The 26,705-nt window shown below is 51.3% G+C and overlaps 1 protein-coding gene and 2 long non-coding RNA genes across 15 annotated transcripts in view; all 3 read left to right on the top strand.

Annotated features, from left to right (window-relative positions):
• WDR27 (WD repeat domain 27) overlaps positions 1-26,705 on the top strand; it is a 185,431-nt gene that overhangs the window by 140,435 nt on the left and 18,291 nt on the right. For 4 of the 13 annotated variants that reach the window (XR_006717741.1, XR_006717739.1, XM_045500339.1 and 1 more), the window contains one exon: positions 19,804-20,065. The exons of 8 other annotated variants lie outside the window; for them this stretch is intronic. Coding sequence is in view for 2 of the 5 variants with exons in the window: in XM_045500339.1 (XP_045356295.1) it covers positions 19,804-19,854 (51 nt within the window). In the remaining 3 variants the exon portion in view is untranslated. Of the gene's footprint in view, positions 1-5,645; positions 5,767-19,803; positions 20,066-26,705 lie in introns of those variants that run through there. One more of the 13 variants, XR_006717738.1, reaches the window with a different exon arrangement.
• Positions 12,167-15,453, top strand: LOC123609324. The gene is made up of 2 exons (XR_006717747.1): positions 12,167-14,430; positions 14,554-15,453. It is a non-coding gene; the product is annotated as an uncharacterized LOC123609324 (long non-coding RNA).
• On the top strand, positions 21,105-24,159 carry LOC123609321. Its single transcript, XR_006717745.1, has 2 exons — positions 21,105-21,638; positions 22,256-24,159. It is a non-coding gene; the product is annotated as an uncharacterized LOC123609321 (long non-coding RNA).

Below are 26,705 nucleotides of genomic sequence, written 5' to 3'. Positions count from 1 at the left end.
GGGACCCACCTGCAGCAGCATGCACGCCTCCGGTGCCGTCCTGCCGAGCACACACCGCTCACCGCAGTTTGCCGAGAACTGCGTATGGCACGCAGGCCACGTGGGGATCACAGGAAACAAAACGCCCCGTTTTCCAGGTCTGGCAGGGGTGGTGTCCGCTTCCCTCACGGATGCGACGCTGCTCTTGGCTTAGAGTTTTGCGCTGAGGAGAACTCCAGCCTCCTCCCTGACAGAGGCCCCGTCCGTCGGGCAGGGAGCCGGGGCTCGCGGGGGACGGGGCCCGGGGACCGAACGGGGCCAGTGCGCGTGCTGGGACCGGAGCCTCTGGGGTCGTGCAGCTGCCTGCGGTCGGGGCCGTGTCCCCTGAGCCCCCGGGATCAAAGCAGCCTTGTGAGCAATCTCTTCTTTCTACCATATTGTCAAGAATGTTACTGTGACCTTTCACGATCAGCCGCTTCCCGTGGGACGGTCCTCTGAGGGTTCGCTGTGTTACCCCTGGCAGGGTACGGGCGGGCCCCAGCCTGGAGCTGTTACAGGTGCCGTGGGGCTCCAGGGCACACGAATTCGCATTTGTCCAGGAACGGTGCCCCCGCGGCGGCTGCTGGGCACCGCGGGCTACGTGCGTGCCCACGAGGAGCTGCCAGCCTGTTTCCCAGGACGCGTCACTTGGTGTTCCCGCCAGCCAGGGATGAGCGACCTCTGTCCTTCACCATTGGCTGCTGGGGCTGCCCTTGCTGCACGGAACGGACCGCCGGGCGCATTCGTGTGCCTCCGTTTCAGGGTCTGTACTGTCTCCGCGGGCCGTGTGCCGGCTGTGCGCCCCACCGCGGCGTCCTGGGTGCCGCGTGCGTGGGGCCTTCTGCCCACGGCGTTTCTCCGTCCCGCGGTGTTTCAACTATCCGGCTGTTCTGTGGACTTGTCTGTCAAGTTTCTTCCAAAAACGCTGAAGATCGGAGCATTGTCAGGATTGTATTCAACTTGCAATGTTTTTCTATCACTTTTCATTTCACTATTTATACCATTACATAGTTTGTAGTTCTTACCACAGTCATGATTTCTAGAGCGAGCGAGCGTCTAATTTAATGCTTGTACAACTTCTGCCTCCACGTGATGCACAGCGTGAATACTTACGGGCACAGAGTGCTGCGTCACTGGAGCGTTTTAATAAACGCTCCTGTGCCTGTTTCAGGGTGCGCGGATACCCGAGCTTCGGTACCCAGAGGGAAACTGGTCTCCGGTCAACAGGCCGCCAGATGCCGGGAGTCCCCAACTGCCGGCTCTCCAGGTTTGCTCTGGGCAAACTGCCTGGCCTGAATCGGGGAGCCCCGCGAGCGGCCACTGCACCACCAGGCACCCCTTTCTGCTCAGAGAGGTGTCTCCGTGGAGGGAACACCTGTGTTGCAGCAGATAGAAGGATCCAGGGAAAAGGGCGCCTGGGTGGCTCGGTCCGTTGAACATCTGACTCTTGATTTCAGCTCAGGTCGTGGTCCCACAGTTCAGGGGTTCGAGCCCTGCGTTGGGCTCTGCACTGACAGTGGGGAGCCTGCTTGGGATTCTCTCTCTCCCTCTCTCTTCCCCTCCCCTGCTCATTCTCTCTCTCTCTCTCTCTCTGTCTCTCTCTCTCTCTCAAAAAAATCAAATGGAAAAAAGATTAAAAGAAAAAAAGGATCCTGGGAAGCACATGTTTGATGATTTATGTGCGTGTCATCAGTTTGGCTTACTCTCCAGGCTGGAATTTTAGTCCCTGTGACTAAACCCTGTCATTCTTCACTTTATTACAACTGACATTTCCTGGGAACTCACACTTGATGGCACTTTTGCACACTCTCCCGGTTAACTCCGTGACGGCACAACGGGAAAGGCACTATTTTCACCATCCGTCAAGAGGGGAGCCTGAGATCCCTGAAGGTGAAATGTCTTGCCCCAGATACCGCATGGAGCCACGACTCAGCTACAGCTCAGTTTTCTGTTTCACATTCCAAGTATGATACGGCAAGTCCCTGGTGGCAACATGCCTCGCCGTGTGGACTAACCTAGTGCCGGTCCTGTCCGGGCGTGATTTGGGACGTGTAGTGATAATAAAATTTAGCAGATCATTTCTGTGTTTGGATTAGCTGATGAAAAATGAAAAAGAAACCTAGGTGCCACGGTTCCTTTCCCCATTTATACAATACACGAGAAAGGTTGGCACGTTTATTTGCACCGAAGTGTATCTAACAGTTGAAAGTTGCGGGATCCCAGGAGGTGAGAGCCTCTCCCCTGCAGCTCCCTGCAGGGTGTTTGTTTCAGGAGGGAACTTCCTCTTCTGTATCAAGTGGGGAAAGACTGAGCCATCTTTCCCTACTTTAGCAGCATTGCTGTGTGTGCTCATTATTTCTCAAAAACTCTGCGGGGCTCACATACGTAGTCATACACACATCCTGTATGACATACTACATATAGTATTTTATTTTTTTTTTATTATAATTTTTTTTTCAACGTTTATTTATTTTTGGGACAGAGAGAGACAGAGCATGAACGGGGGAGGGGCAGAGAGAGAGGGAGACACAGAATCGGAAACAGGCTCCAGGCTCTGAGCCATCAGCCCAGAGCCCGACGCGGGGCCCGAACCCACGAGCTGTGACATCATGACCTGAGCCGAAGTCGGACGCTTAGCCCTCTGAACCACACAGGCGCCCCTCTTTAGGATATTTGGTAATATTGGTCTTTAGTTTGATTACCTACTATTGTACAAAGTCAATAGTCAAAGGCAGGAGGCAAAGTCAAAGGCAGGAGGCAAAGAAGTTACTTGGTTTGTGACGCGGGACACGGTAAGTGGTGGTTTGTAGGAAAACAGTTTGCGGGGGGGAGAGTCCTGTGAGGGACCGCAGGACACGGGCTTCTGGAACCTTCTCTCCCTTTGCTGTGGCTGGCGGTCCGTTCTCTGTGCCTGCGCTGCTAGCCTGTGCGTGCCCTCCTTCACCCCGCGGGCTTGGCTGGAGAGGGCGGGTGTCGTCAGTGGTTTCAGACACAGCCCGTGTCTCGTGGGTCCTCGCTGGAGTTTCTCTCCCACGTCAGTTCATGCCCTTGTCCTGTTTCTTCGAGCCACACCCACTTCTCCGGCTTGTTGACCTGTGAGACCTATTTATTTTCAGGCTTCTGTTTTCTCTTCATATTTACATTTACAGCTAAAACTTCCTCTCAGAGTACCCACTTAGTTTCAGCCCACGGGTTTGACACGAAGCACTTTGGTTTTAATTTAACTATTTGAAATTTCCATTATGGTTTCCTTTTTACTCAGCCTTTCCCCCCCAAAAACACGTGACTTGTAATCAATTATTTCCAAAGATTATTTTGCCTACGATCTGGGCCCCGGGGCTAGTGACCTACTTCCTGGCTAATTTTCATGAAATTTCCCGTGTGCCTGAAAAAGATACATAATTGTAGCTTTCGTGTTACAGGATTCTTCTGCTTAATATCTGTTCTATCGCAGCTGTTGGGTCAAACTTGTCCATGTTGTTTATGACCTCACTATTGTATTTCTGCTTTGATCTGTACATTTATAATCGAGATGAGGGAAAGTCTGCCCCCGATTCATGCTTTCGTCCGTTTTCCTCCTAATGCTTCTTGCTCTAGGCATCTCGATACCACGTGATAGGAACTTTGTGTTTGTTGATCGCCCGGGATTTGGTTTGTGCTATTTTGCATTTATATTCTTTCCTACTTACGGTTTTGGAGTTAATTTTCTTCTGTCTTATGTTACTAACAGTGCTAAGCCTACTTTACTTAACATTTACATGGTCCACCTTTCCCCAACTATTTACTTTCAGTCTTTCCAGCTGAATTTCATAATTCAGTGTATAGTTTGCTGTCTTGCAACTGGAAAGTCTAGCACATTCACCATTTTTGACTCCTGATATATTTAGACTTGCTTTTACAAGTGAATTTTGCTGGTTATTGTCCTCATACTTTGATTCTTTGATTCAACCTCTGCAAGGTTGACTTTTAGCATTTTTACCGGTGTTGGCTGCAAACTAAAGATTATACTTCTATTTTATTTTAACTATTACTCTTAATATTGTAACTTCTATACCTAGCTATAAAATTTAATTTTAAAAAATCTGAAGTTAATTCTGTATCTGTTTCTTTCTGGACAAGAACAAGACCTTAACAGGCGTATGTAGCACGGGAAGCATTGTTGTCCACAGCCTGTTGTAATTGTTGGAGGTCTGGGTCAATTTCTGTGTCACTGTGTTTCTCTTGGTTTCCAGTAGGTTCTTTCCTCTCGCCAAAATATATTTTTTCCTGGTATCTTTTTCCATTAAGGTTTTGAAAGTAAGTGATAACATCTCTTGGTATTTGTATATCTGAAAATATCTCCTCTTGCCCTCACACCTAAATGAGATTTAGCTTGGAATAAATGTCTAGACTGACATGTTATTAATACTGTGAAAATATTATTTTATTGCCTTCTGATACTTCACATTGCTGATGAGAAATTTGGTATCTGTTTCCTCTTCAAACATCGTTTCTCCAGAATTGCTTTCATTATTGTGTTTCGGATTCTATTCAATAGATTTCTTAAACTCTCAAAGTATCAATCATGGATCTTAACTGATCTTTCACATTTTTAAACCAGTTTATCTCTCAGCGGAATTTTCTGTTTCTGTGAACCAGGCTTCCTTCAAGTGATTTTTGTCCAAACTGACATTTTCTGCCACTTTTAAAATTCCCAGTATGTCCTTTCACATTTACTGCAATTTGTAAAATAATTTCTTATTTTTGTTTGGTTGTCCATTCGTCTCCTGGGGACTATAAACATAGTTATTTTACGTTATTTCTTGGGCCGTTATTTGGTCTACCTTCTTCACATTCAATGTAAATAGGCGTTTTACAGTTTTAATTTACAGATTTATTTTTAGTGGAGAATAATGTCCAGCTTTCTCTTTCTCCACTTCTCTCTCCCCGGACTTGGATTTTGCTACTGCTTCTTTCCAGATTCGCTGGGGCCTCAGCGCAGGTCCTGGGAGCAGCATCTCTCTCCTGCCTGTGATGGAAGGAAGGACTGGTTCCTGCGACCCCAGGTCCCAGGGCAGCCGCCGTTCAGATGCGGGGCCTGTGGGGGGCGCTCTCGTCCTGCCGCGAGCCAGGAGGCCCAAGGCAGAGCCTGAGCTTCTGTCTCATTTCTGCTCACAGAGAAATTGTCTTGTTTTGAGCCTGGCTAGGCCAGTTTATTTTTCCTCTTGTTATATTTTGTATATAATTTCTATATGCTTGAAGTAAAGGGGATGCCTTGAAGCATGAATTAAAAACTTGATCTTAACTAGAAGTTGCATTTTGGAAATTGAATAATGTAACTGTAAAAGGGTTAGGAATTTCGATTTCACATTTCGAGTATAGCTCGTAAACTTAAAACATAATTTTAAAGTCACCCCACTTTCCACCCTACCCCGCAATAGGCACCTGCTAGAGTCATTGCCGTGAATTTCATTTCACTTAGTCTAAGAAAGCCTGTTAAAAAGTTTTGGTGCCTTCCCTTTCTGGAAATGATCGGGTTCTCCCATCGGTCAGCCCCGCCTCAGGTGTGGCCACTTGCCGACTGCTCATTTCCCAGGAGGCTCTGAAGTTTTCTCATCCCGCCCAGTGATCTTCTCCTCCTTTGACAGAAATCCTTGGGTCTTGTAGAAGCAGGAAGATTTTCTACTTGATACAGTACGTGTGATTATCTCCGCACAATATTTTCTGTGCAGTGCTGACCTGTGTGTGCACGCACGTGGGCGGTGACAGGTGGGTAGTTTGAAACAGCCCATAACGTGCATCCGCTGTTTGGCGGGTCAGGTCCTAAACTTGAGCCTGTCATCGGCTCAGATGGGGTTTCTGGGGGTTCCGGGTCACCACGCTTCCTTGTCTGGAGAGTTCCGGTCACGACAGCACTGCTCAGTTCTTTGCAAGTGCAGGAGAGACAGAGATGCTGTGCTGCTCATGTGTGCAGTCATTCGAGGCTCACACAGGCCATCCAAACTGGAGCTGAGAAAGCCAAGGAAACCCCCCACCGGCTTCTTGTCTGGTTTTCCGCCTGCGTCCCTGAGGCATACAAGGCATCGCTTCGCATGCAGAGAGCAGGCAGGGGGAGGGAAGTTGGCCAGCGGTGGCCTCCTTCTGTGGTAGGTGAGGACTGACCGGCAAAGTGTCACCTTCCGGCCCAGGAACAGACGTTACCAGGTTGGCAGATTGTTTCCTTCCAAACACAGAAGCGGGCGCCCTGGGAGTCTGGGCGGCACCCCAGGTCCCCACGACCCGACCCTCGGAGCGGTTATTTGAGAGAGAATCTGCGTGGTTAGGAGTGGAGCTCATCCTGCAGAGTCCCCAGGCTTCCCGGAGACAAAGCCCCGCGTTCTGTAAGCCTCACCCGGGGCCTGTCTGCGCGGAGAGTGGCCAGGTCCGGGGCTGGCCACAGTGCCAGCTCCCCCTGCTTCCACGGGAGCCCCAGAACAGGGCTTCGATCCATTCTAGTCAGAACACGGGAGTCTCCGCGTCAGGAACGACACAATTGCTTCGATTCCGTTCTTGCCAGGACACCTGGGCGTCGGCCGTCGGGTGAGGCACTAAATCTGCCGCGGTCCTTCTGCAGTTCACGCCCCGCGCCTCTGCCCTCAGCGTGTTCCGAAAGCGGTGCGGTTGGGCTGTTCCAGGATTAACACCTCCTTGAGCTGCTGGTTCCCATGGACTCACCTGGGAGGCTCCAGCCAGGACGGAGCTCTGTGTCCGGTCAGCTCTGACCCGGGCCCGCCTCCCCGCCTGCACACGGGGGCAGAAACACCGCAAAGCAGAATTACTTGGATAAGTCCGAGGAGAGGCCGGAAGGCTACGCAAAACCCTGCGACATGCCGGACCTCGGCGAGTTTCAACAAAGTGGAGATGTTTATCCTGGATTAGAGACGTTTGAGAAGTAATGAAATTATGGAGCTCGAGCGTTTGGAGAGCTCCATCTCGGCTGCACGGTGGGCCCTCCTGCCCATCCCGGAAACTCCGAGTTATCGATCAGGAGGGTCTGCCTGGCTGCCAGCGGCCGGTCCTTCACGGAGCCTGAGTCGTCGCGACGGCGGGCTCGGGCCGAGGCGCCGTGTTCCCATCAGAGAGGCCGGGCAAGAACTGAGGCGGCGTGTGACGCGGCGTTTTCTCTTCTGAAATCCGTCAGACGGATGAAGTGGGGCAACGGGCTGTGTTCTCCAGTGGTTTCTGCCCCGAAGGCTCATGGAACTCACACTTTCAGATGCCGCCTGGTTTGAGGCTTTTAATCCAAAGTAAATCTTTGCACTTACTGCCTCTGTCAAGGCCGATACCTGCGTGAGGTACGGTCCCGGTTTCTGCGCGGAGGACGTGCCGCGTGTTCGGCGAAGGACTTCAACACGGGGCCTGCCGCGAGCAGGACGTCGGTGCCCGCCCACGTCTGCTCCTTTCGGCTCTGCGACTTTTCACGCACCAGATTAGCAACGTAAAAGACAGACACTGGATTTTCCTCTAAGATTGCCTTCACCTCTGAAAGCGTATGGCTCACCTGGGAGCGGGTACGGGGACTATAGGAAGGGTTTAGTCAGGGGGTGCGGCCAGTGACACGGGCGTGAAAATGCTTCATACCCGGGGTCTTCAAGTGTCACGCCATTAGTCTTCCTTAGGCTTCAGGACCAGATCGCGCTGCGAACGATGAGCGCAGGGAGGGAAATCAAGGGCGGATGCAAAGCGGCTACCGTGTGCCGAAGCACGATCGTGTTGTTGTCCCCACTTGGCAGATGGTAAAACCGAGGTGCAGACAGAGCAGATGATTCAGCTGAGGTTACGTGACTAGTAACCGGTCCGCTGGCCTGGGCCTCCGCCTCGTCTGCGCTGCGATCACAGCAGGACTGTTGGTCTTACCACTTTGACTTCCTCCTGGCTTCCGAGTCTCGTTTACGAGGCTAAGGGGAAGAGGGGGCTGGAGAGCTCGCCTTTCCATTATTTGCCGACCACCAAACAGACGAAATTCGGAAATGTCACAGGACGAGGGGGTTAGTCCTGGGTTGAGCGAGATCTACACCAGCACACTGTGCCGCGCACGTAAAGAAAGGCAGTTTGAGCCGGCCGCGCACCAGTGGTTCCCACGTTGCCGTGGGCTGACCTTGCTGCCTGGTCGCATTCGAGGAAGTTGGGGAAGAATGGCAGTGTGGGTTATCATCTTCAAATCTTGCTTCAGGAGACACTGCAGAGTCTCATTTCTACATTCCTTCGTCTGCCGGAGGACGCTGAACAGTAGTTTCTTTGTGAAGGAATTTCAGACCTTTCCCCCCACCACAGAGATCTCCCCAAGCACACAAAAAGGTAAATCCTTGCACCTTTCACGCGTAGAAACAGTGGCTGTGCCAGAGTCTGGCGTGGCTTTTCCACGCACAAGCACGCGTTCTCAGGGGCGGGAATCCAAGTCTGTCACGAGTAAATGATGAGTTCCTCTCTTCGTTTCAGTGGCACGTCTGGGTTTTGCCTCCCTTCACGCCTGTTGTGTTAGGTGAAGTGTCCGTGAAGACGGACGGCCGTCTCCGGTCACGGGAGTTACGAAAGTGGATTCCCCGTAGTCCGTGGTTCCTCTCTTGGCGTTCCCGTGGCGTCCTCGTTGCCTCCAGCGGCAGGGACGGAGACCGGGCCCCTCTCACAGGTGCGCCTCCCTCTGCTCCCCGGGGGCCGGCCAGCCTCCCACCGGGAAGCCCAGAGGAACGCGTCAGACCGCAGGCGGGCTTCAGGGCTGATGTCCAGCACAGCCACGTTTGGTGGCCTCACCTTGCATTTGAACCTGGAGCTCCTCCTCTCCAAGAAGTGCTTCCTTCTCCTCCCCTTCAGCTGTACGTGGAGCTCACATGCAGAATCTGGAGTCAGACGTGGCTCTTCCCATGTTCTCCCCACCGTGGAGGGGACGTATGCCGGCTTGTCCTAGAGGAGGGTGGTATTTACGCTATGGAAACGACAGCGCTTCCCATGTGCTGGCAGAGTTCTCGACTCGTTCTCAGGCCCTTGAAGTGGACGCTGTGATTATCCCCATCTTAGGATGAAGACACCAAGGCACCTGAGGTTGCACGAGGTGGTGTGAGTGCAGCCTGGCCAAGCCATTCTGAGCTCTCTGTCTTCTATTACTGACGGGGAAAGTAGGAAGGTTCCAGAGAGGCTTGAGTTTGGGGAAAAGTGGCTACTTTCAAATCTGTTGTTTAGACAACAAAATCTTGTAGGCAGAGCTGTGTGATCTGCCCCGCCTGCTGCACACTCGGGAGGTGGTCCTCGGTGAGCAGGAAAAGGTCCCAGTGCTTGGGGAAACGTGGAGAAAAAGGAGTCTAGACGTTTGGAAACATGCCTCCGAGTGGAGGAAGTCAGGACACGTGGAGCCTGCGTGAGGTTTGAGGATGATGAGCAAACATGAAGCGATTTAGCAACATGTGTTGTTAGAGCTGAATTTCACTTAGGTGTGCACCAAGCACGAGCGCCCAGGTGTGCACCAAGCACGAGCGCCCAGGTGTGCACCAAGCACGAGCGCCTAGGTGTTTACCAAGCACGAGCGCCCAGGTGTGCACCAAGCACGAGCGCCTAGGTGTTTACCAAGCACGAGCGCCCAGGTGTGCACCAAGCACGAGCGCCCAGGTGTGCACCAAGCACGAGCGCCTAGGTGTTTACCAAGCACGAGCGCCCAGGTGTGTGCCAAGCACGAGCACTTAGGTGTTCACCAAGCACGAGCGCCCAGGTGTGCACTGAGCATGAGCGCCCAAGGTGTTCACTGAGCCTGTGTGCTTAGGTGTTCACCAAGCACGAGCACCCAGGTGTGCACTGAGCACGCGTGCCCAGGTGTGCACCGAGCACGAGCGGGAGTCTGGAGTTACAACCCAGAATCTTGTCTGCTTCCTCCTGCATTATTCAGTTACAGAAACCAAATTTTTCTCACCTCTGGCCATTAATCATTTGTCAGGATTTCTCTATTGTATGAACATAAGATGTGTGATGTTAAAAAGTAGTCTTTTATGTGTTGCACGCAAACACCCAGAGCTTTATAAAATCTAGCTGATGACGTAGCACTCTTAGTTCTTCAGGTGAAGTATTTCTGTAGAAGCCAATCTCGCCTGAGATACAAACATGGTTACTTTTAGCTTTCACATGGCTGACGACACAAAGGCTTATTGTTTTATACCCATAGATATTTGGATGTCATTTATTTTCAACAATCTTTGGCAGCTCCTGTTATCTACTTCACTTAGTCCTGTATGGTGGCATTTATTATATTTTTACATTAAGGTTGAATGATAAATCGTTTATACAGAGTAGAGTTCATCTGATGGGGTTTGAAATTAAATAAGAGGTGACAGGTGGATCTACGGCCATACGACCTGCACCACAGTCAAGCTGGAGATGTGTCCCCGCCTGGGTCCCTCCAGGGTCAGGACGGAGACCCTCCCCCCACCCAGGTACTGTGAGTCCCTTCGTACTCAACTTTTTCTTCCGACCCCAGCCACTGATTTGATTTCTGTTCCTTATGTCTTTTCAGGAAGTCACACACAGTACTTTGAATAATAAATACACCACGTGTTTGGTGTGTTTATCCTGTCATGCAGGATGGTGGTCGTGAGACTTTTTATATGGCTGCATGTCTGGCTGGTGTGTCCCATCGTACATTTCACACTGGTTTATACCAGTTTGGAAGGTTTGGGTTTTCCAGCTTTTGTGTGGATTATGAGTAAAGCTACAGAAACGTTCGTGAACAGTTCTTTGTGCCAACGTATGTTTTTAGTTTTCTGGATAAATAACTTACATATGGACTTTCTGGGTTGTATGTGAAGTGTATGCTTTATTTTATAAGAAACTGCCAAGATGTTTTCCACGTGGCCATCTAATTTTGCCTTCCATCAGCACTGAATGTGTAAGAATCCCCTGGTTTCACAGTGAGAGTAGGGTATTTTTTTGTTCTAACACCCGCTAAACACAATGCAATGTGATGATATGCCAGATTCAGTTATAGACAAATCTATGTGGATCCAAAATAGAACCTGGCCAACTGGATTTAACTGTGCACTTAAAAATGCATCTTGATTAAGTAGGATTTATCTCCAAATACAAGATTGGTTCGACATTGGAAAATCTAGTGACTTAATCACCACTTTGATACAGAGGAAATATTTTGTATTCTCTCAGTAGATGCCGAAAAAGCATTTAAATTCATTACTGTTTAGGATTAAAAGAAAGTCTACCAAAGTAGGAATAGAAAGGAGATTCTTAATCTGGTAAAGGTTATATGCTAATATTTATAGAAAATATTATACCTAGTACAGAGATTTTACATCCATTCTCTTTAAAACCAGGCATATGACAAGGAGAACTACTTTCACAACTCTTTTAACATAATATTGGATATTCTGAATGATAAAACAAAGAGAAACAAATGAGAGTAAAAAGCCTTGGAGGAGGAGAGACAAAACTCTCATTGTTTGCAGATGATTTGATTCATTTAACTGGAAAATCTAATAGAATCATTAAACTCTTAGAACTGGTGTAATTCACCAAGGTTGCCACATGTAATATCTAGTTACAACAATCAAATTATCAGTAATAACTAACTGAAATTAAAATAAAAATAAGATTTCCTTTATAATAACAACAAATAACACTTTAGGAGCTTAACTGAGAAAAACAATGGAGAAAACTATGGAGAAATCTTTAAAATGCTAATAAACTGTGTAGAAGTTCTGAATAATATTCCATATCCTTTCATAGTTTAAGTTATAACTTAATATAAGAATGCCAGTTCTTTACTAATTTATAAATTTATTGCAAATCTTTTTTTAAAAAATTTTTAATGTTTATTTTTATTTTTGAGACAGAGAGAGAGCATGAGTGGGGGTGAGGCAGAGAGAGAGGGAGACACAGAATCTGAAGCAGGCTCCAGGCTCCGAGCTGTCAGCACAGAGCCTGATGTGGGACTCGAACTCACGAACCGTGAGATCACGCCCTGAGCCGAAGTTGGACTCTCACCTGACTGAGCCACCCCGGCGGCCCCCCTTCCACAATTTTTACATTTATTTATTTTTGACAGACAGAGAGAGACAGAGCACAAGTGGGGGAGGGGCAGAGAGAGGGGGAGACACAGAATCCGAAGCAGGCTCCAGGCTCCGAGCTGTCAGCACAGAGCCCGATGCAGGGCTCGAACCCACAGACCGTGAGATCATGACCTGATCCGAAGCCGGACGTCCAACCGACTGAGCCTTCTAGGCTCCCCTTTATTGCAAGTCTTAATGAAAATTCCAGCAGGATTCAATAAACTTATCCCAAAAAACATTAATTGGAGAAAAAAGATCCATAAAAGGCTAAGTCAACTTTATATTTTCTTTATCAGATAATAAGCAATATGAGACCATAGAAATAATGTATCATTGATTCAAGAGCTGAAATAAAGCCAAAAGAACATAATAGAGAATTCAGAGATAGACCCATGTATATTTGGGGACTTAATACATAGTAATATGGCACCATGAAACAATGGAGAAAAGATGGATTATTTGGTACAGTGTTTAAGGAAAATAGGTCTTTACAGTGAAAAAAAACCTATTTTTATTTAAACGCGCATACACCTAATGATTTCAATATCCGGATGTGAAAGGTAAAATTATAAATAGAGGAAACCGTAGAATAGCTTTGTGATGTATGCTTGGGAAAGATTTCACAAAACTTAAAAAACTTGGAAGTATAAAACATGAGAAAAAAATTTGATGACTTCTGTTTTCCTGAAAATTAAAAATTTATTTTTAATGAAGGACACCTGAGAAAGTTAATGGCCAATAACTGGCAGTAATATTTAAAATTGAAAAATGAGTAATATGTATAAAACGGACCTTAATTCCTGATACGCCTCAGAGTCACTGGGAGCCTGTGTTTTGGTGTCACCTTTGTGCCTCACCTGCCTTCTCTGTGAGTGGGGATGGCTGCCCGTATTTACGTAAGCCCACTCCATGTGATAGAGATTCAGGATGAGGCCACCAGTTGAGAAAGATTGTTGTGGGTACTGTCCTGGAGACTTAATATAAACGTAGTTGTGGGTTTGTTATTTTTTATCTTTCCTAGAACTCATTTTGTTCCCTCAATGACTATTTGATTTTTCCTTAATTCTGGATAATTCTGGCCATTATCCCTTCCAGTATTTTCTCTTGTCCAGTCTCATTGTTCTTGCCTTTCAGAACTCATTTTGTTTTATTTTTATTCTTATTTTCTTACTCTTATTCTTATTTTTTGAGAGAGAGGTGGGGCGGGGGGAGAGAGAACCTTAAGCAGGCTCCATACCCAGCGTGGAGCCTGATGCAGGGCTCCGTTTCATGACCCTGAGATCATGACCTGAGCCAAAATCAAGAGTCGATAAGCCACCCGGGCGTCCTTGGAACTTCTTTTAAGTGAATATTTGGACTTAGTCTGCCATCTAAAGTCTCCTTCATGTTTCCCATCCTCTCAACTCTATGAGCTGCGTTCCGTGTGATTTCTTCACACCTGTCTTCCAGTTCACAGGCCCACTGTTCAGCTGTTTCTAATCAGGTCTTAACCCACCAACCGGAAGTTTATGTTCTGTTGCCCTACTCTTATTTCCAGCTTCACTTTGGTTGTCTTCGGTCTTCCAGTTCTTTATTAGAACAGCTTATTCTTTGATTGTGTTCCTAGCCATTTTAAACGTACTGATTTGAAGACACATGTGACGGCTCTGTCGTCTACAGTGTTGAGTACTCCTTCCTGCTGGCATTGTGTCCACTAACTCTCATTCATGGGAAAACATCCAGAGACCCTTTAGCAGAGCTTACCTTGAGGGGCCTGCGAGGCTTTAGTGGAGGAGGGGTCTGGGGGTTCTTAGGTTTTCTCTGCTGGGTGCTCCAGGAATATTAGTAGCTGAGACCACTTTTTTTTTTTTTTTTGGTTAGTTTCTTGATAGGGATTTCCTTTTATCACATAGCACAAGCTAAAACTGCAAACTCCCTGTTAGGCAGCCCTCTGTTATGGATTTTGGAGGTGATTTCCTCACCTCAGGCTGAGACATCTCATCTCCCTGCTGTCTGGATACCCTTTCTTGTCCACGCTTCACTCAGGTCTAAACGTGTGAATCTTCTGGCTTCGTGCGGGGTTTTTGGCCCAACTCCCTTTATCGTGAGACCCCGAGTCCTCACCTTCTGTGTCCGTACGGTGATTAAAGCCTGAGATCCCTCTCCAGCACACACACCCTTTGCTGTAACAGAGACTGATTTCCTTGGGCAGAAAGTGATGTCATAAACTTGTCCCTCTGGCTGTCATTTCCTTTTCCAGGCTTGTCGCTATTTTCCTGCAGCTCAGCCAAGAGCCAATTCTTGGCTCTCCAAGCCTCAGAATGCTGGTCCCTTCAGTAGTCACTACCCTCGACCTTGCAAGAGCTATGGTGAGGTCAGTGCCCCTGCAGCAGTGGGATGCATGCATTCACTCTCATGGGACGTCCCGATTTTATGGAAGGAAAGGACTCGTCCCTGTCCCTCATAGTTTATGTTTCTGTCTCACTGCCTTTCTCAGACTTTCCACCCACGTGGTTGTCACGGGAGCAGCAAAGACTCAACACCTGACCCTGCGTAGGCCACATTTTGAAGCTGGAACTCAGAGAAAGCAGTGGCCGAAGCTGAAGGCCAGTAGCATAAGCGAGATAAGACTTCTGTTGCCATCTGTCCACAGCTGTGGCTTTTCCTGACTCCAAAATCCATTTTTGTTGTTGAGCACCTTTAGACATTCCAATAACCATATAATAAAATGCCTTTCTACTCAACTCGTCCAAGCTGGCTTTCTGTCCCTCACCACCAAGAAAGTGAGTCACACGTCTCTCCAGGCAGAGCAGTGGGGAGAATCTCCCTGTCCCCCTTCTCGCTTCAGCATGGCCACGTGGCTCCAGAGGGACTCATCTCGCATCCGTGTGTTTAGACAAACCTCTCTCACTCGCGCGCCATCTTCCTGCCGTAGTGCTTCCCGTGCAGCCCCAGCCCCACAGGGCACCCAGACCGCAGGGACCCACTGATGCAGACAGCCGGGGACACACTGCTTGTGTTCCGTTTACACGGATGAAGGCCTGACCTTCAGAGGTGGAGTTCCTCGCCAAATTCAAATGAAACTCACAGGACTCAGAGCTACTGTGTTTATCCCCCGGACACTGTTGCTTTTCCTAACGGTTCAAAAGTTTGGATATAGAAGTGACTCAGCCATCTGAAAGTTATTTTTCTGTTGTTTGAAGATCTGTTCTAAGAAAGGGTTATTAATGTTGTAAGATGTCATTAGTATGAGATTTGTAGCAGTGTTTTGCAGACTGAGGTATTTAGAACAGATAAACCTCATTTTTTTGTTTTTGGTCCCAGATGTGTGTGGTTCATCATCATCTCTGATACAGTTCAAGGAAAGAGAAATTTTAAAATAAATTTAACACATGTCCGTGAGTGTAAGATTATTCGGGGACTTGTGAGTAAGTGAAGTTTTGCTCCAGTGTGAAATCTGACTTTCTCTTAACCGTTTCTTTGAAATAAGAACTAAGTTCTCCTTCCAAAACAATAAACGTTCTCAGGCCACAGTCTGAACTGTAAGCATCGGTCTGTTTCTCTTGGGTTATGTAAGTTGTACACTCGGTCTGAAAACTGCAGAGTTTTGTATCTGTCCTTTCTCTGTCTGGTCCTACACCGATGCCAATGCGGTGACCTCCGAGTGCGCCCAGGCGTCTGGTTCTGGCAGGTGCTCTACATGCAAGAACCGATACGGCCCTTCTGACTCCTGGGTCGGTCGTGTCACCTGGTGTTCATCCCAAACAGAGGTCGAGAGAGGGCACTTGCCCCATACTGGATGACAAATGTATGGTAGGACCAAGGTCTGACTTCATAGCACACGTATGTCCGGGTTCATAGCACACGGAAACTCCGGAGAGGATTTAACGTTTTAACCAAGCAATGAAAGTCTGGACGCCTCCGCGCTACCTCCGATGGCCCCACCAGTGTCCTTTCGGGCAGGATATCTCGACTGATTCCAGTCTTCTGATCGGTGTCAGTGGAGACCTCCACCACACGGGGCACTGCCTGTGGGCTGCGAGCGCCCAGAAATCGTGCTTATTGTTACTTCTGCGTTTCTGACGTTTGATTCACTTAATCATTCGTGGAAGCGAACGTCGGTCGGTGTCAACGGCGAGAAAACGTCCTCCCAGGGAGCTGTTGCCAGGCTGATGGCTCATCGCCTAGGAGATTACCAGAACATTTTGAACCCAACAATTCCAAGAAGAAAACTGATGGTTTTAGTGAAGCTGAGGTGATCTGGGGATGCGTTTCCTGAGGGGGACGAGGTGCCGACCTTCGGGGCGGCTGCAGGCGCATCACAGTGTGTGCGAGCCAAGCCCTCGGGTCGTGAAGGGGGTGGAGGAGACACAGGACCGGAGCCAGAGTGGGTCACGGAGACCACCGAGCAGACATGGTGTCTGTGACGGGCGTCAGTCTCGGCAGACGCACTCAGATGTGTGTCTGTGCCCCGCGCCCCTGCTTGTGGACTGAGCAAGTGTGACTCCCCACTATCCCAAACCCTCACCGGGGTTCTTGTCCCCCTCCACTCCCCAGAGGTAGAAGGCCAAGCCCCAGTGCGTCTTGTTGGGAAGGGGGGGACTGTCGTGAGGTGCGTCGTGTTAAGGGGGGGGACTGTTGTGAGGTGCGTTGTGTTAGGAGGCGGGGACTGTCGTGAGGTGCGTCGTGTTGGGGGGGACTGTCCTGAGGTGCGTCGTGTTTGGGGGGGGAGATTGTCGTGAGGTGTGTCGTGTTAAGAGGGGGGACTGTCGTGAGGTGCGTTGTGTTGGGGGGGGACTGTCGTGAGGTACGTCGTGTTGGGGGGGGAGACTGTCGTGAGGTGCGTCGTGTTAGCAGGGGCGACTGTCGTGAGGTGTGTCGTGTTAAGAGGGGGGACTGTCCTGAGGTGCGTCGTGTTGGGTGGGGGGAGACTGTCGTGAGGTGGAGCCCTCAGGAGCCGGCTCAGTGCCCCCACAACAGCCCCAGAGTGGGCCGTGGCCCTTTCCCCCAGGTGAGGGCCGCACCGGAAGTCTGCGACCCGGAGCCCCTAGAACCCGCCGTGCCTGCTGACCTGGGTCTCCTGGGCTCCAGACCGTGGTCGTTTGTCCCCTGGCCCGAGCTAAGACCGGCTCCCGGGTGTCGGGGCGTTTCTGGAGCACACCCGATGAGCCGGAAGACAGGCCCTCGTCAGTGGCCCCCCCGGGCCGTGTCTGCGCAGACCTCGGTGGGCTGGGCCCGCTGTGCAGCGTCTCGGGCCCAGGGCCAGGACCCGGGACGGTGGGAGCTCCACGGCCCATCTGCCCCCCGCGCCGCACGGGGTCTGCTGCCTCGTGGCTTGTGCTCCGGGCGGGGCCCCCGTGGCCGTCTGGGTGCCTGGCACCTGCTTCTGCAAGGAAGGATTCTGGGCAAAGGTGGGTTCCTGGACCTCTGTGAGGACCCATGGAGTTGGAGGGCTTGCACTGTTCTCCTCTCTTCCTCCCAGCCCGGGAGTTTCTAGATCTGCGGGGACAGAAGCAGCAAAGTCTCCTATTGACTCTATTAATGGGTGTTTTACCTATTCTGAGGCAGAGGCTTTTAAAAACCAAGGGTCACAAAAGTACACGCTGCTCCCCTGCACATCATCTTGTTCTTGGCGCGGCCGGTGGGCTCAGCCCGGCTGTGGCCCGACCGAGGGCGCTGTCCCAAAATACCGGCAAAGATACCGAAAGTACAGTGGTTCAAGTATCCAAGTCGTGTCGAATTCCCGTACCGTAACAGCAGTAACAACCCAGCGTGGGAAGGTAGGAAAGATCAGTTGTGGAAGGCTCTGGGAGCACGCCCGAGAGACGGGGAAGGAGAGAGACAGGCTCGAGGACGTTTCCACGCCCCCAGAGAGGCACAGATCTGCACCCGAGACCGAAGCGCCCGACCCCGCGGATGTGGTTTAGATTCTGGACCGTAACCCCGAAGGGGTCGCGCAGCGACTTGGTGGGGCTGAATTGGCAGACGTTTGCCAGGTGGGCTCGGGGGCGAGTCCACGCGGCTCCGGGAGGAGCCCAGGACCTCAGCTTGTGTGGTGGCCGGCGGGACGCGGCGGGAAGGCGGCGCTGAGGCACCGCGGGGCGAGGGCTCTGGTGCTGATTGTGTCGTTTGAAGGAAGAGAAGATTCGTAGGTGGGGGTTGCGTGCCTTCTCTGGGCAAGAGCGTGAGTTGATTGGAGTTGAAGTCCCACCGGATGGCCATGTGGCGATTTGTGCAATGTGTCGAAATGCAGAATTTCCGCGCGGCCGCTTACAAATATCACACAGCACACCTGCGTTGGGTCCATGTGGAAATGACAGGTGAGGTCGTGGTGCACCTGGCCAGGTCCTGCTGTTTAAATGACCCTGCGTGGAGCCGTTCACGAGCCAAGAAGCCTATGTGTCGGCCGCTCTGGGTCCTGCCTCTTGAGCCCGGTTCTAAGGACAGTCTTCAAACCGTGGGTTTGTAACCACTTCCTTAGCCTTGGAATGAAAGTCTCTGTTTTTATTTGTTTGTTAATCAGCCCCCACCCCATTTTATCTCTAATGACAAAATCCACTGCTGTTTGGCGGGAAAGAGACCACTGGGGGTCTGTGAGGTAAGCCGAGCCAGTGCTGGTGGACCCAGGACGCTAAGAGCCACCGGGAGCTTGCAGGGTTGACCGTTGGCTGTGGACAGCCACGTGCATCCCACGTAGCCCCTCATGGCCCAGAATGAAGAGCGGGACTTGGGGCAACAGACCCAGCTCCGTGCCTTAGACCAGACTCTGTAGTGAGCTAAGTTCAGACTTCACCAGAACCCCAGGCAAGAGGAGGTCCGTGGCCGGGGGGGGCCTGGTCTCAGGCCACTCGCGGGGTCGGTGCCCGGCACCCATTTCCCCACTCGAGCCCAGAGGCAGGCGGAGGTGGACGGAGAGTGGCCATGGGGGCGGAGTGTCTGTATCGCTGAGAGCGGAGTGGGAAGGCGCGGCTTGAGTCTGTGCCGTGGACGGCAGGGCCGCCCCCCTCGCCCGGGCACACGGTCGGGCCGTGACCCCCAGCGTGGCTCCAGTTTCAGGGAGGGCTCTCAGGAGGCAAAGCTGGGGGCGGCCTAAGGGTGGGTTCCTCGTCCGATAGGACCGGCGGCCTGACAGAGGGAGAGAAACCAGGGCCTGCAAGGAGGAAAGGCCGCGTGAGGACGGGGGAGGGTGGCCGCCCACAGCCGGGCGAGGGGCTCCCGCTCACACCGGGTGGCACGCCTTCCGGCCTCCGGGGTTGTGAGCCAACAGGCGTCTGCGGACTCGTGTCCCGACAGCAGGAGACCTGGTGGGAGGGCATTGCCTGGATTTGCTCCCCAGGACGCGGACCCCACCTCACTGCATTAACGGGGCAGAAGGAGGGCATCTGCCCCTCCCCCTCGCCATCCGTCCCTGCCACCGAGCCAGCCGCCCTCCGCCCCCGCCCTGGGCTGTGGCTCGCCGCCCGGCCCGCAGGAGTGGCCGAGAGCTGGCGGGCACGTCTGGAGGCCGCCCTGTCCTCTCCTGATGCTCCTCTCGAGCATCAGAGCAGCAGTGACATGCGGTTCGCACCCGTCGAGTAGAATATAGCACCTGCCGCACGTGGAGATTTTACTGTTTTTGACGCATTCAGTTCTGTGGTTTAGAAAATGGAAAATGAGGCAAACGCCTGCAGAAAGTGCCCTTGCTTCCTACCTTACAGGACCCTCAGCTAATGAAAGTGACTGAACCACATTTCATCTTCAATTGCAGCTTGCCACCACCACCCTGGACGGCAAACTGCAGCTGTTTGTGGCCGAATAACTCACCGCGGGCCGGTGCGCCGGGGGCGCGAGGGGGACGTGGCCAAGGCTGCTGGATCCCGAGCCGCTGCCGCCCTGTGTCCCTCATGCTGGCAAGGTCTCCCGCCCCGCGGGACGGTCCCCCTTCCCGGAGACGGAGTTGGCCTCCAGCACTCGTGCGCAGAACGTGGTGAAGTTACAACAGAATGTTCTTCAATAAAAAGTAACCCAGTGTTTGCGTCCTCCCGGACTTTGTGGGGTGGGGGCGGGGGGTCCACGCTGGCACGGTGGGCTCACAGCCTCCTGACGGCCTGCCCTGCTGCTGCCTGGGGAACGGGGCCTCTGCACACAGCCTGGCTTCTTGGCCCTTCCTCCCAGTTGAGCCAGGGCCCCGTTGGCATGCGAGGACCTGCTCAAGACCTTGCCTTCAGCTCCGTCGGATGAATTCCCAGAGGTGCGCTTGCTGGGTAACACGGCAGTGCTGTTGTCGATGTTTGAGGAAGCTCCACACTGAGGAAACCACAGCACCTGTGCCGTTGACCGTCCCTCCAGCGGGCACAGGAGCGTTTGCTTGTCGTTAACACCCCACTGCTTTGTATAACTTTCGTAGCAACCATTATTTGTCTTACATATTGTTTGCATTTTTCTATGAATTTTCTCCAAATTAAGTCCTGATTCCAGTTTTCTATGACTTGGAGAAAAAGAAACTTAAAATTATTGGATGTCAGTAATAAGAGCCAAATAATATTTTAGAGAAAAACTGATATGTTTAAAAAAAACCCAAACATTACCAAGCTTTACTAGGGAAAATGCAGGACAGAATCAGCTTGTAAAAGCCATTGCTGAGGTGAGAGCCGTCCCGAGTGGCTGGCCCGGTGGCCGCCAGAGGCAGGGACGAGAGGGAGAGTGGACCACAGAGACCTGGGGCCGCCTCTGCCCCGGCCCGGCCTGCGACGGGCGGCGGGTGTTGGGGCCATGGGAGCTGACTTGCTGAAGGGATGTGTGTGTTGTGTCCTTTATCGGCATTAATAGCAGTTGTGTCTTCTCAAGCAGCGAGCAGGTGCACTAACGTGAGACTGTTTGGTCCTTCCTCCTCCATCGGAGAGCACTGGTAAAATAACATATTATGTAGAGCTTCTCACTGAGGGGCGCCTGGGGGGCTCAGTCAGGTGAGCGTCCCACTTCGGCTCAGGTCGTGACCTCACTTTCGTGGATTCAAGCCCCACGTTGGGCTCTGTGCTGACAGTTTGGAGCCTGGAGCCCGCTTCGGATTCTGAGTCTCCCTCTCTCTCTACCCCTCCCCCACTCGCACTCTGTCTCTCACTTTCAAAAATAAATAAACATTAAAAAATTTTTAAAAATAAACAAAATAACTCACTTTTAACTTGATTTCACTTCATTACCCAATTTTTATGAGAACGCGGAGTTTGGTAGGAATTGTCACTAGATTCGTTTTCTTAACATTGTACAAAAGCTACATCAGAAGGAGGTAGTCATGGAATTTCATCTTGGAAAACCCATTTGAAGGCATTCTGTTCACACACAAAGTTCATAGACTGAATTAGGCCAACGGGAACTGGCCAACCCCAGGGCGTGCGGGAGAACAGTGTCGCCGACTCTCTGAGGTGTCGCCAGGACAGAGGTTCTGACGGTTTTACACCTGAGCCCACAGGTGGAGGCAGGTGATGGAGGGCGTCCTTGCCCGGAGAAAGGGGGCCCCATGATGCTTCTGAGGACACCTGGCTGGGAGAAAGGGCCAGGGCGGAGGCGGAGGTGGGGTCCGGAAGCATTTTATAGTTTGTGAAGGTAGGTTAACCTGTCCATCTCCCCCGACGCTGCCGGGCTGTTTCGAGGTGGCACCCATCATTTTACAGGAAGGAAGACTGAGACCCCCAGCACGGCTGCTGGGGTGGCCCGTTGGGTGTGATGTCTGTGGTGGGTGCAGGAGTGAGCCGAGGCAGAGTGGCGGTGGGCGGGAGCTGGTGGGCCAGCTTGGGGTGCAGGGGAGGGGCGCTGGCCTCTGGGGGGGGGCGGCGTCCTGACCTCCGATGGGAAAGTGTCCCGCCTGCTCTGGTTTCAGTAAGTAGGCCGCTGTGAAGACTCCCTTGTGGGATTTGGATGACAAAGTGATTCCTATTATGTGGTGTGTGTCATGGGGTTTACACGCTCTTGGCACACCCATGTTTTTGTAGACAAGAAAGCAGGAATGTGATCGCGGGCTTCCCAAGCCGGGTGCGGAGGGGTGGTCTAAACAAATTCTGGAATAAACAGATTCTGCTCATTTTTGACATTCTCTGAGGTGTTCTTTTCAGATGGGGACTTTGCTTTTCATTAGCTGAAGCAGCACTGACTTCGTGTTTCAGACCTTGGGGGAAGGCGCTGGGTGTTTTGCAGTAAAGGTGCTGTTCCTTGTGTTTTATCAGCTTCTCCATCTGATAGCCAGTCATTTGCAAAATCTGGGATTGGACCTGGAGACCCATCAGCCTGGAAGAAGGGCTTCGAGCGGGGAATGGACGACTCAGCGTTTGGAAGGATGTCTTTTCCAGGTACCTAGTAGCTCCCTGGTGTTGACCTTATTAGGTTAAGCTGTGTAAAATTACCAGCACGCAGCTGGTTTTGATCTGTGAGAAGGGCAACTTCATACGGTCCAGCCAAATATGTGTTTCAAAGGAAGGATTGAACACACATGCCAACCCTACCTCCCGCCCCCTTCCTCCCTGCCTTCTTCCTGTCTTCTTTCTGACAACAGTTTGGTTAGTGCTGACTTTGTTTCAGGCCCTAATTCAAAATGACCTGTCAACTTGTTTCTTCCCTGTGTTCCCAGCCCAGCATCATTTTGGCTGCTGTTAGTAGCTTCACGGGGACTTCTGAGCACCTGGGGCCGCTGACCCAGGGTGTCTGGGGTCCGGGTTTGTTGGGACACTCCCTGGGTGAGTGACTGACTGCTCTGCCACTGGGCCCTGGGTGTGGCCCTCGGGCCAGGAGAACCTCTCCTGCTCGCTGGGAGCCTGTTGGCGTCACATGCACACTTCACCTGAGGGTTTCAACAGAGGATTAATTGATGGAGCTTAGGCATAGGATAGGAGGACCAAGGTCCCAGAGGAACAAGAATTGAACGGAAGTAAAGCAAGCAACACTAGAGAGAAGTAATGAGTTTGAGTAGGAACCAAGGTGGCTGTGCAACTGTGAGGTTGACGGGAGAAAATCGAGGCCACAGAGGGAAGGTGGCCCTCACAGGCTTCCCAAGGAAGATGGGGACAGGCAGGGCAGGGTGGTGGGATGGCAGCGTGCCCTGGCATGGGCGGACGTGAGGGTGGGCCCTCCACAGGGCGTGTGCCCGGGAGTCAGGGCAGGGAGCCCGGTGCCCATGGACCTAGGTGCACAGCATGCGGGACCCTTCTGTCCAGATCAGCATCAGTGCAGGCTATGGGGTTCTGCAGGAAGACATTGCATTCCACTGTTGGCACTGACATTGACATCGTCACAGGAGGAAACAGCTCTTCTGTTCACTTTCTGGTCGGGTGTGGTGGGTGGAGTCCATGCTGACCCACGTGGAATCCGGGAGCCTGCCGGCTTCGTGGCTCTGGCACGTCCGCCGCTGACACCCTTGATCTCAACACGCGGCTCTCTACCTGTAGACGTTAAGGGCCGTTGTCACCTGTCATTTGAATAGCAGTGGCACCTGCTTACAGACAGAAGCTCCGAGTTGAATCGTGGGTATGAGGATTACAGTGACGCGGCTGGATGAGGAGGGGAGGATGCAAATTGTCTTTTCCTTCTGCAGCACAAGATTCCGCCAAGACAGTCTCCACGTTTAAGCCTCGGCCCTCCCGGGCGGTAATGCCGCCCTTATCTGACACCGGGCTTGTCCGTGGCCTCTGCTGTTCAGCCCTTGTTGCCGTGTGTTCTCGAGTGGGCCTCTCGGTGCCCTCCTGAAAACGCCTCCTTTGACCCAGACCTCAAGGCACCTTCTGGTCCTGCATCCTGTTCCCGTCCCCCACAGCGGCCTTTCCATATGTGACCCTCTTCACAGAATGCCCAGCAGCCGCCTGTCCCCCAGAAAGCACCGTGTGTCCATGGCTCAAGTATTTACCAGGCATCGAGAAAACCGTAAACTTTCCTCCAAAATCCTGAAACTTTGCTTTCGGACCTGCGCCGGAAGTGCCCTGGCACGCCGAGTCACATTCCAGTGGTAGCGGATCAGCCCAGGGTGGCTCAGATGCATTGCAAGTAGATGAGAAAATATGAAAACAAAAGGCTTCCTAAGTGAAACCATACTGGTTTTTCTTCCACTGTGAAATAAATAAAATAATGTTTTTCTTTCATAGATATGGAATGAATCCATGCTGTTTGCTGTGGTTGTTTTTTTTTTTAATTTTTTAAATGTTTTATTTATTTTTGAGAGACATGAGCGTGAGCATGAGAGGGACAGAGAGAGAGAAAGAGAGAGAGGGAGGGAGGGAGGGAGACACGGAATCTAAAGCAGGCGTCAGACTCCGAGCTGTCAGCACAGAGCCCGACGCAGGGCTTGAACCCACAAACTGTGAGATCATGACCTGAGCCAAAGTCAGATGCCCAAATGACTGTGTCACCCAGAGACAGCATTAGGAAAGTTAGCAAGCCCCAGGACAGTAGGAACACTGATAATACAATCTGTTCACTATGTCAGGCAGAGGCTTGTGTCTACATAACACCAGAACCACTATAGTTGGCGATAAAAAGACAAACAACCAAACATGGGCAAGACTCATGAACAGGCACTTTGTGAAAGAAGATGCATGACGGCAATTTGAAAGGAAACTCGCTCAACAGCATTCATCCCTGGGGAGGCTCAAAGTAGACTAACAGTGGGGCCCTTCTACACACTCACGAGACTGCCAGAGACTTGAAGGGACTGACTGGGTGTTGGCAGGGGCTCTATTCCCCTGGAGTGTGCAGGTTCTGCCAATGGAACACCAGATGGTTCAGTTTGGAAACATGTTTGGCAGTTTCTCAAAAAGCTGTATATACATCGACCCAGGGTCTCAAATTCCACTCCAAGATGGAGGTGGAGTTGTGTGAGAATGTGTTAGAATGTTCACAGAGGCTTTATTCTTGGTGCTCAGACCCAAACTAGCCCAAAGCCCCCCATCGTGGGAGCAGACAGACTGGTACATGCACACAGCAGACTTCTGATAAACGCAGGGGCAGGATGGGTCTCAAGCAGTGATGCAGAGTAAAGGAAGCCACATAGAATACAATGCACAGTCTCTGATTCAGGTTATAGGATGTTCTGGAACAACTGAACCCTACAGCAGTAAAGATCAGATTGTGGTAGGGGCCAGTCTGGACAGCATCACAGGCCGGTTTCTGGGGAGATGGGCATGTCTGTCATCACATGTGGGTTTCCTGAGTGTATGAGTTTGCAAACTAAACACGTGGTATGTAAAGGACACCTCAAGAAAACATTCTTTAGAATACACAGAGAAGGTTGTATGCATATTTCCAGTAATGGTTGGGTGATGGCATGTGACAGAGCAATGTTTTAGCTGTAGAGCTGGGGATCTAAAGTCCACACTACTTTGTTCCAGCACCTCTTCAACCACGTGTGCCCAGCACCTGCTGTGTTCCAACCCGCTCTGGGCCCATGGGAAACAGATGGCCTTCCTGTAAGCAATGGTGGGCTTTCTTCCCCAGGCTAGCCTCCCTCTGCTAGGCTCATTCATACGGAGCAATTTCTATGGCTTTGTCCCTATGGGGTCTTTGTAATGATTTTTTTTAAGTTTAGAGAGACAGTGAGAGAGCACACGAGCACGAGCTGGGGCGAGGGGCGGAGAGAGAGAATCCCAAGCAGGTTCTGCACTGTCAGTACAGAGCCCGACTTGGAGCTTGATCCAAAGACCCTGGGATCATGACCTGAGCCCAAATCAAGACTGAACCACCCAGGTGCCCTTATAATGATGTTTTCATTACCTGAAGGCCCACCACTCAAACTCCAGAAAGGGTCAGAGGCCAAGGCTTTAATTCCACCAGGTATACATGGAAAATAATATATCTTGATGAGTGAGAATTCTGGACGAGAGGTAAGAGAAGTAAATGCAATAAAACATTTATGCAAAGGGGAAATTTTAAATATTGAGTGATGAGAGAGCCTAGGGCAAGCTGACAGGCCTCAAACACCGGCCCCCCCCAGCCCCAGGTAGGATATTCGTGACACCCCTCAGGCCCTCCCGGCTGCCCAAGAACAAAGGAAAGGGGAAAAGCAAATGGTTAACTGATAAGGATCACAGTCCTGCGGGACCCGAGTCTCCCATCAGTCCACAAATATCTTAGTAAATTACAGGAAAAAGGCAATCTTATCAATAGTCTAACCTCCAGGAGCCTATAGACCCAGTTTCCTGGAGCCCCAACATCGCCCTTCCCCCCTCAGTGGGAAGGGGCACAAAGGCAGAAGGAAATGGCAGAACAGCTTCCTTCTAACCACAGCCCACTGACACATACTTGAGGCCCGCAGACAGTAACATTCCTCCAGGAACTCCCCGTGTCTTCGCTAACGCGTCGCTAGGGGGAAACACAACCGTAGTTGGACAATAGCCAGGCCTCCCGCATCCTGTGTCTTCTTCAGCATGAAAATCCCACTGGAAACTTCCCCTTGGATTTACCTTCCCCCAAGCCCATAAGCAGTCTCTCCTCGTGGTCCCGGGGCAGCTCTTCCTGCCCACGGGTCCCGTCCCTGTGCTTTGATAAAATCACCTTTTTGTGCCAAAGGTGTCTTCAAGCATTCTTTCTTGGCCGTGGGCTCCAGACCCCCGTCATCACCCCAAGACTTCATCCCTGAGTACTTCTCCATCCCGTGTTCGAACACCGTTTCCGCTTCTAAGTGACGGTGCTGCC

This window comes from Leopardus geoffroyi, chromosome B2, assembly GCF_018350155.1.
Source record: "Leopardus geoffroyi isolate Oge1 chromosome B2, O.geoffroyi_Oge1_pat1.0, whole genome shotgun sequence".
Classification (NCBI taxonomy): domain Eukaryota; kingdom Metazoa; phylum Chordata; class Mammalia; order Carnivora; family Felidae; genus Leopardus; species Leopardus geoffroyi.
Note: the sequence above shows the minus strand (reverse complement) of the source record. Positions and strands in the feature narration are given on the sequence as shown.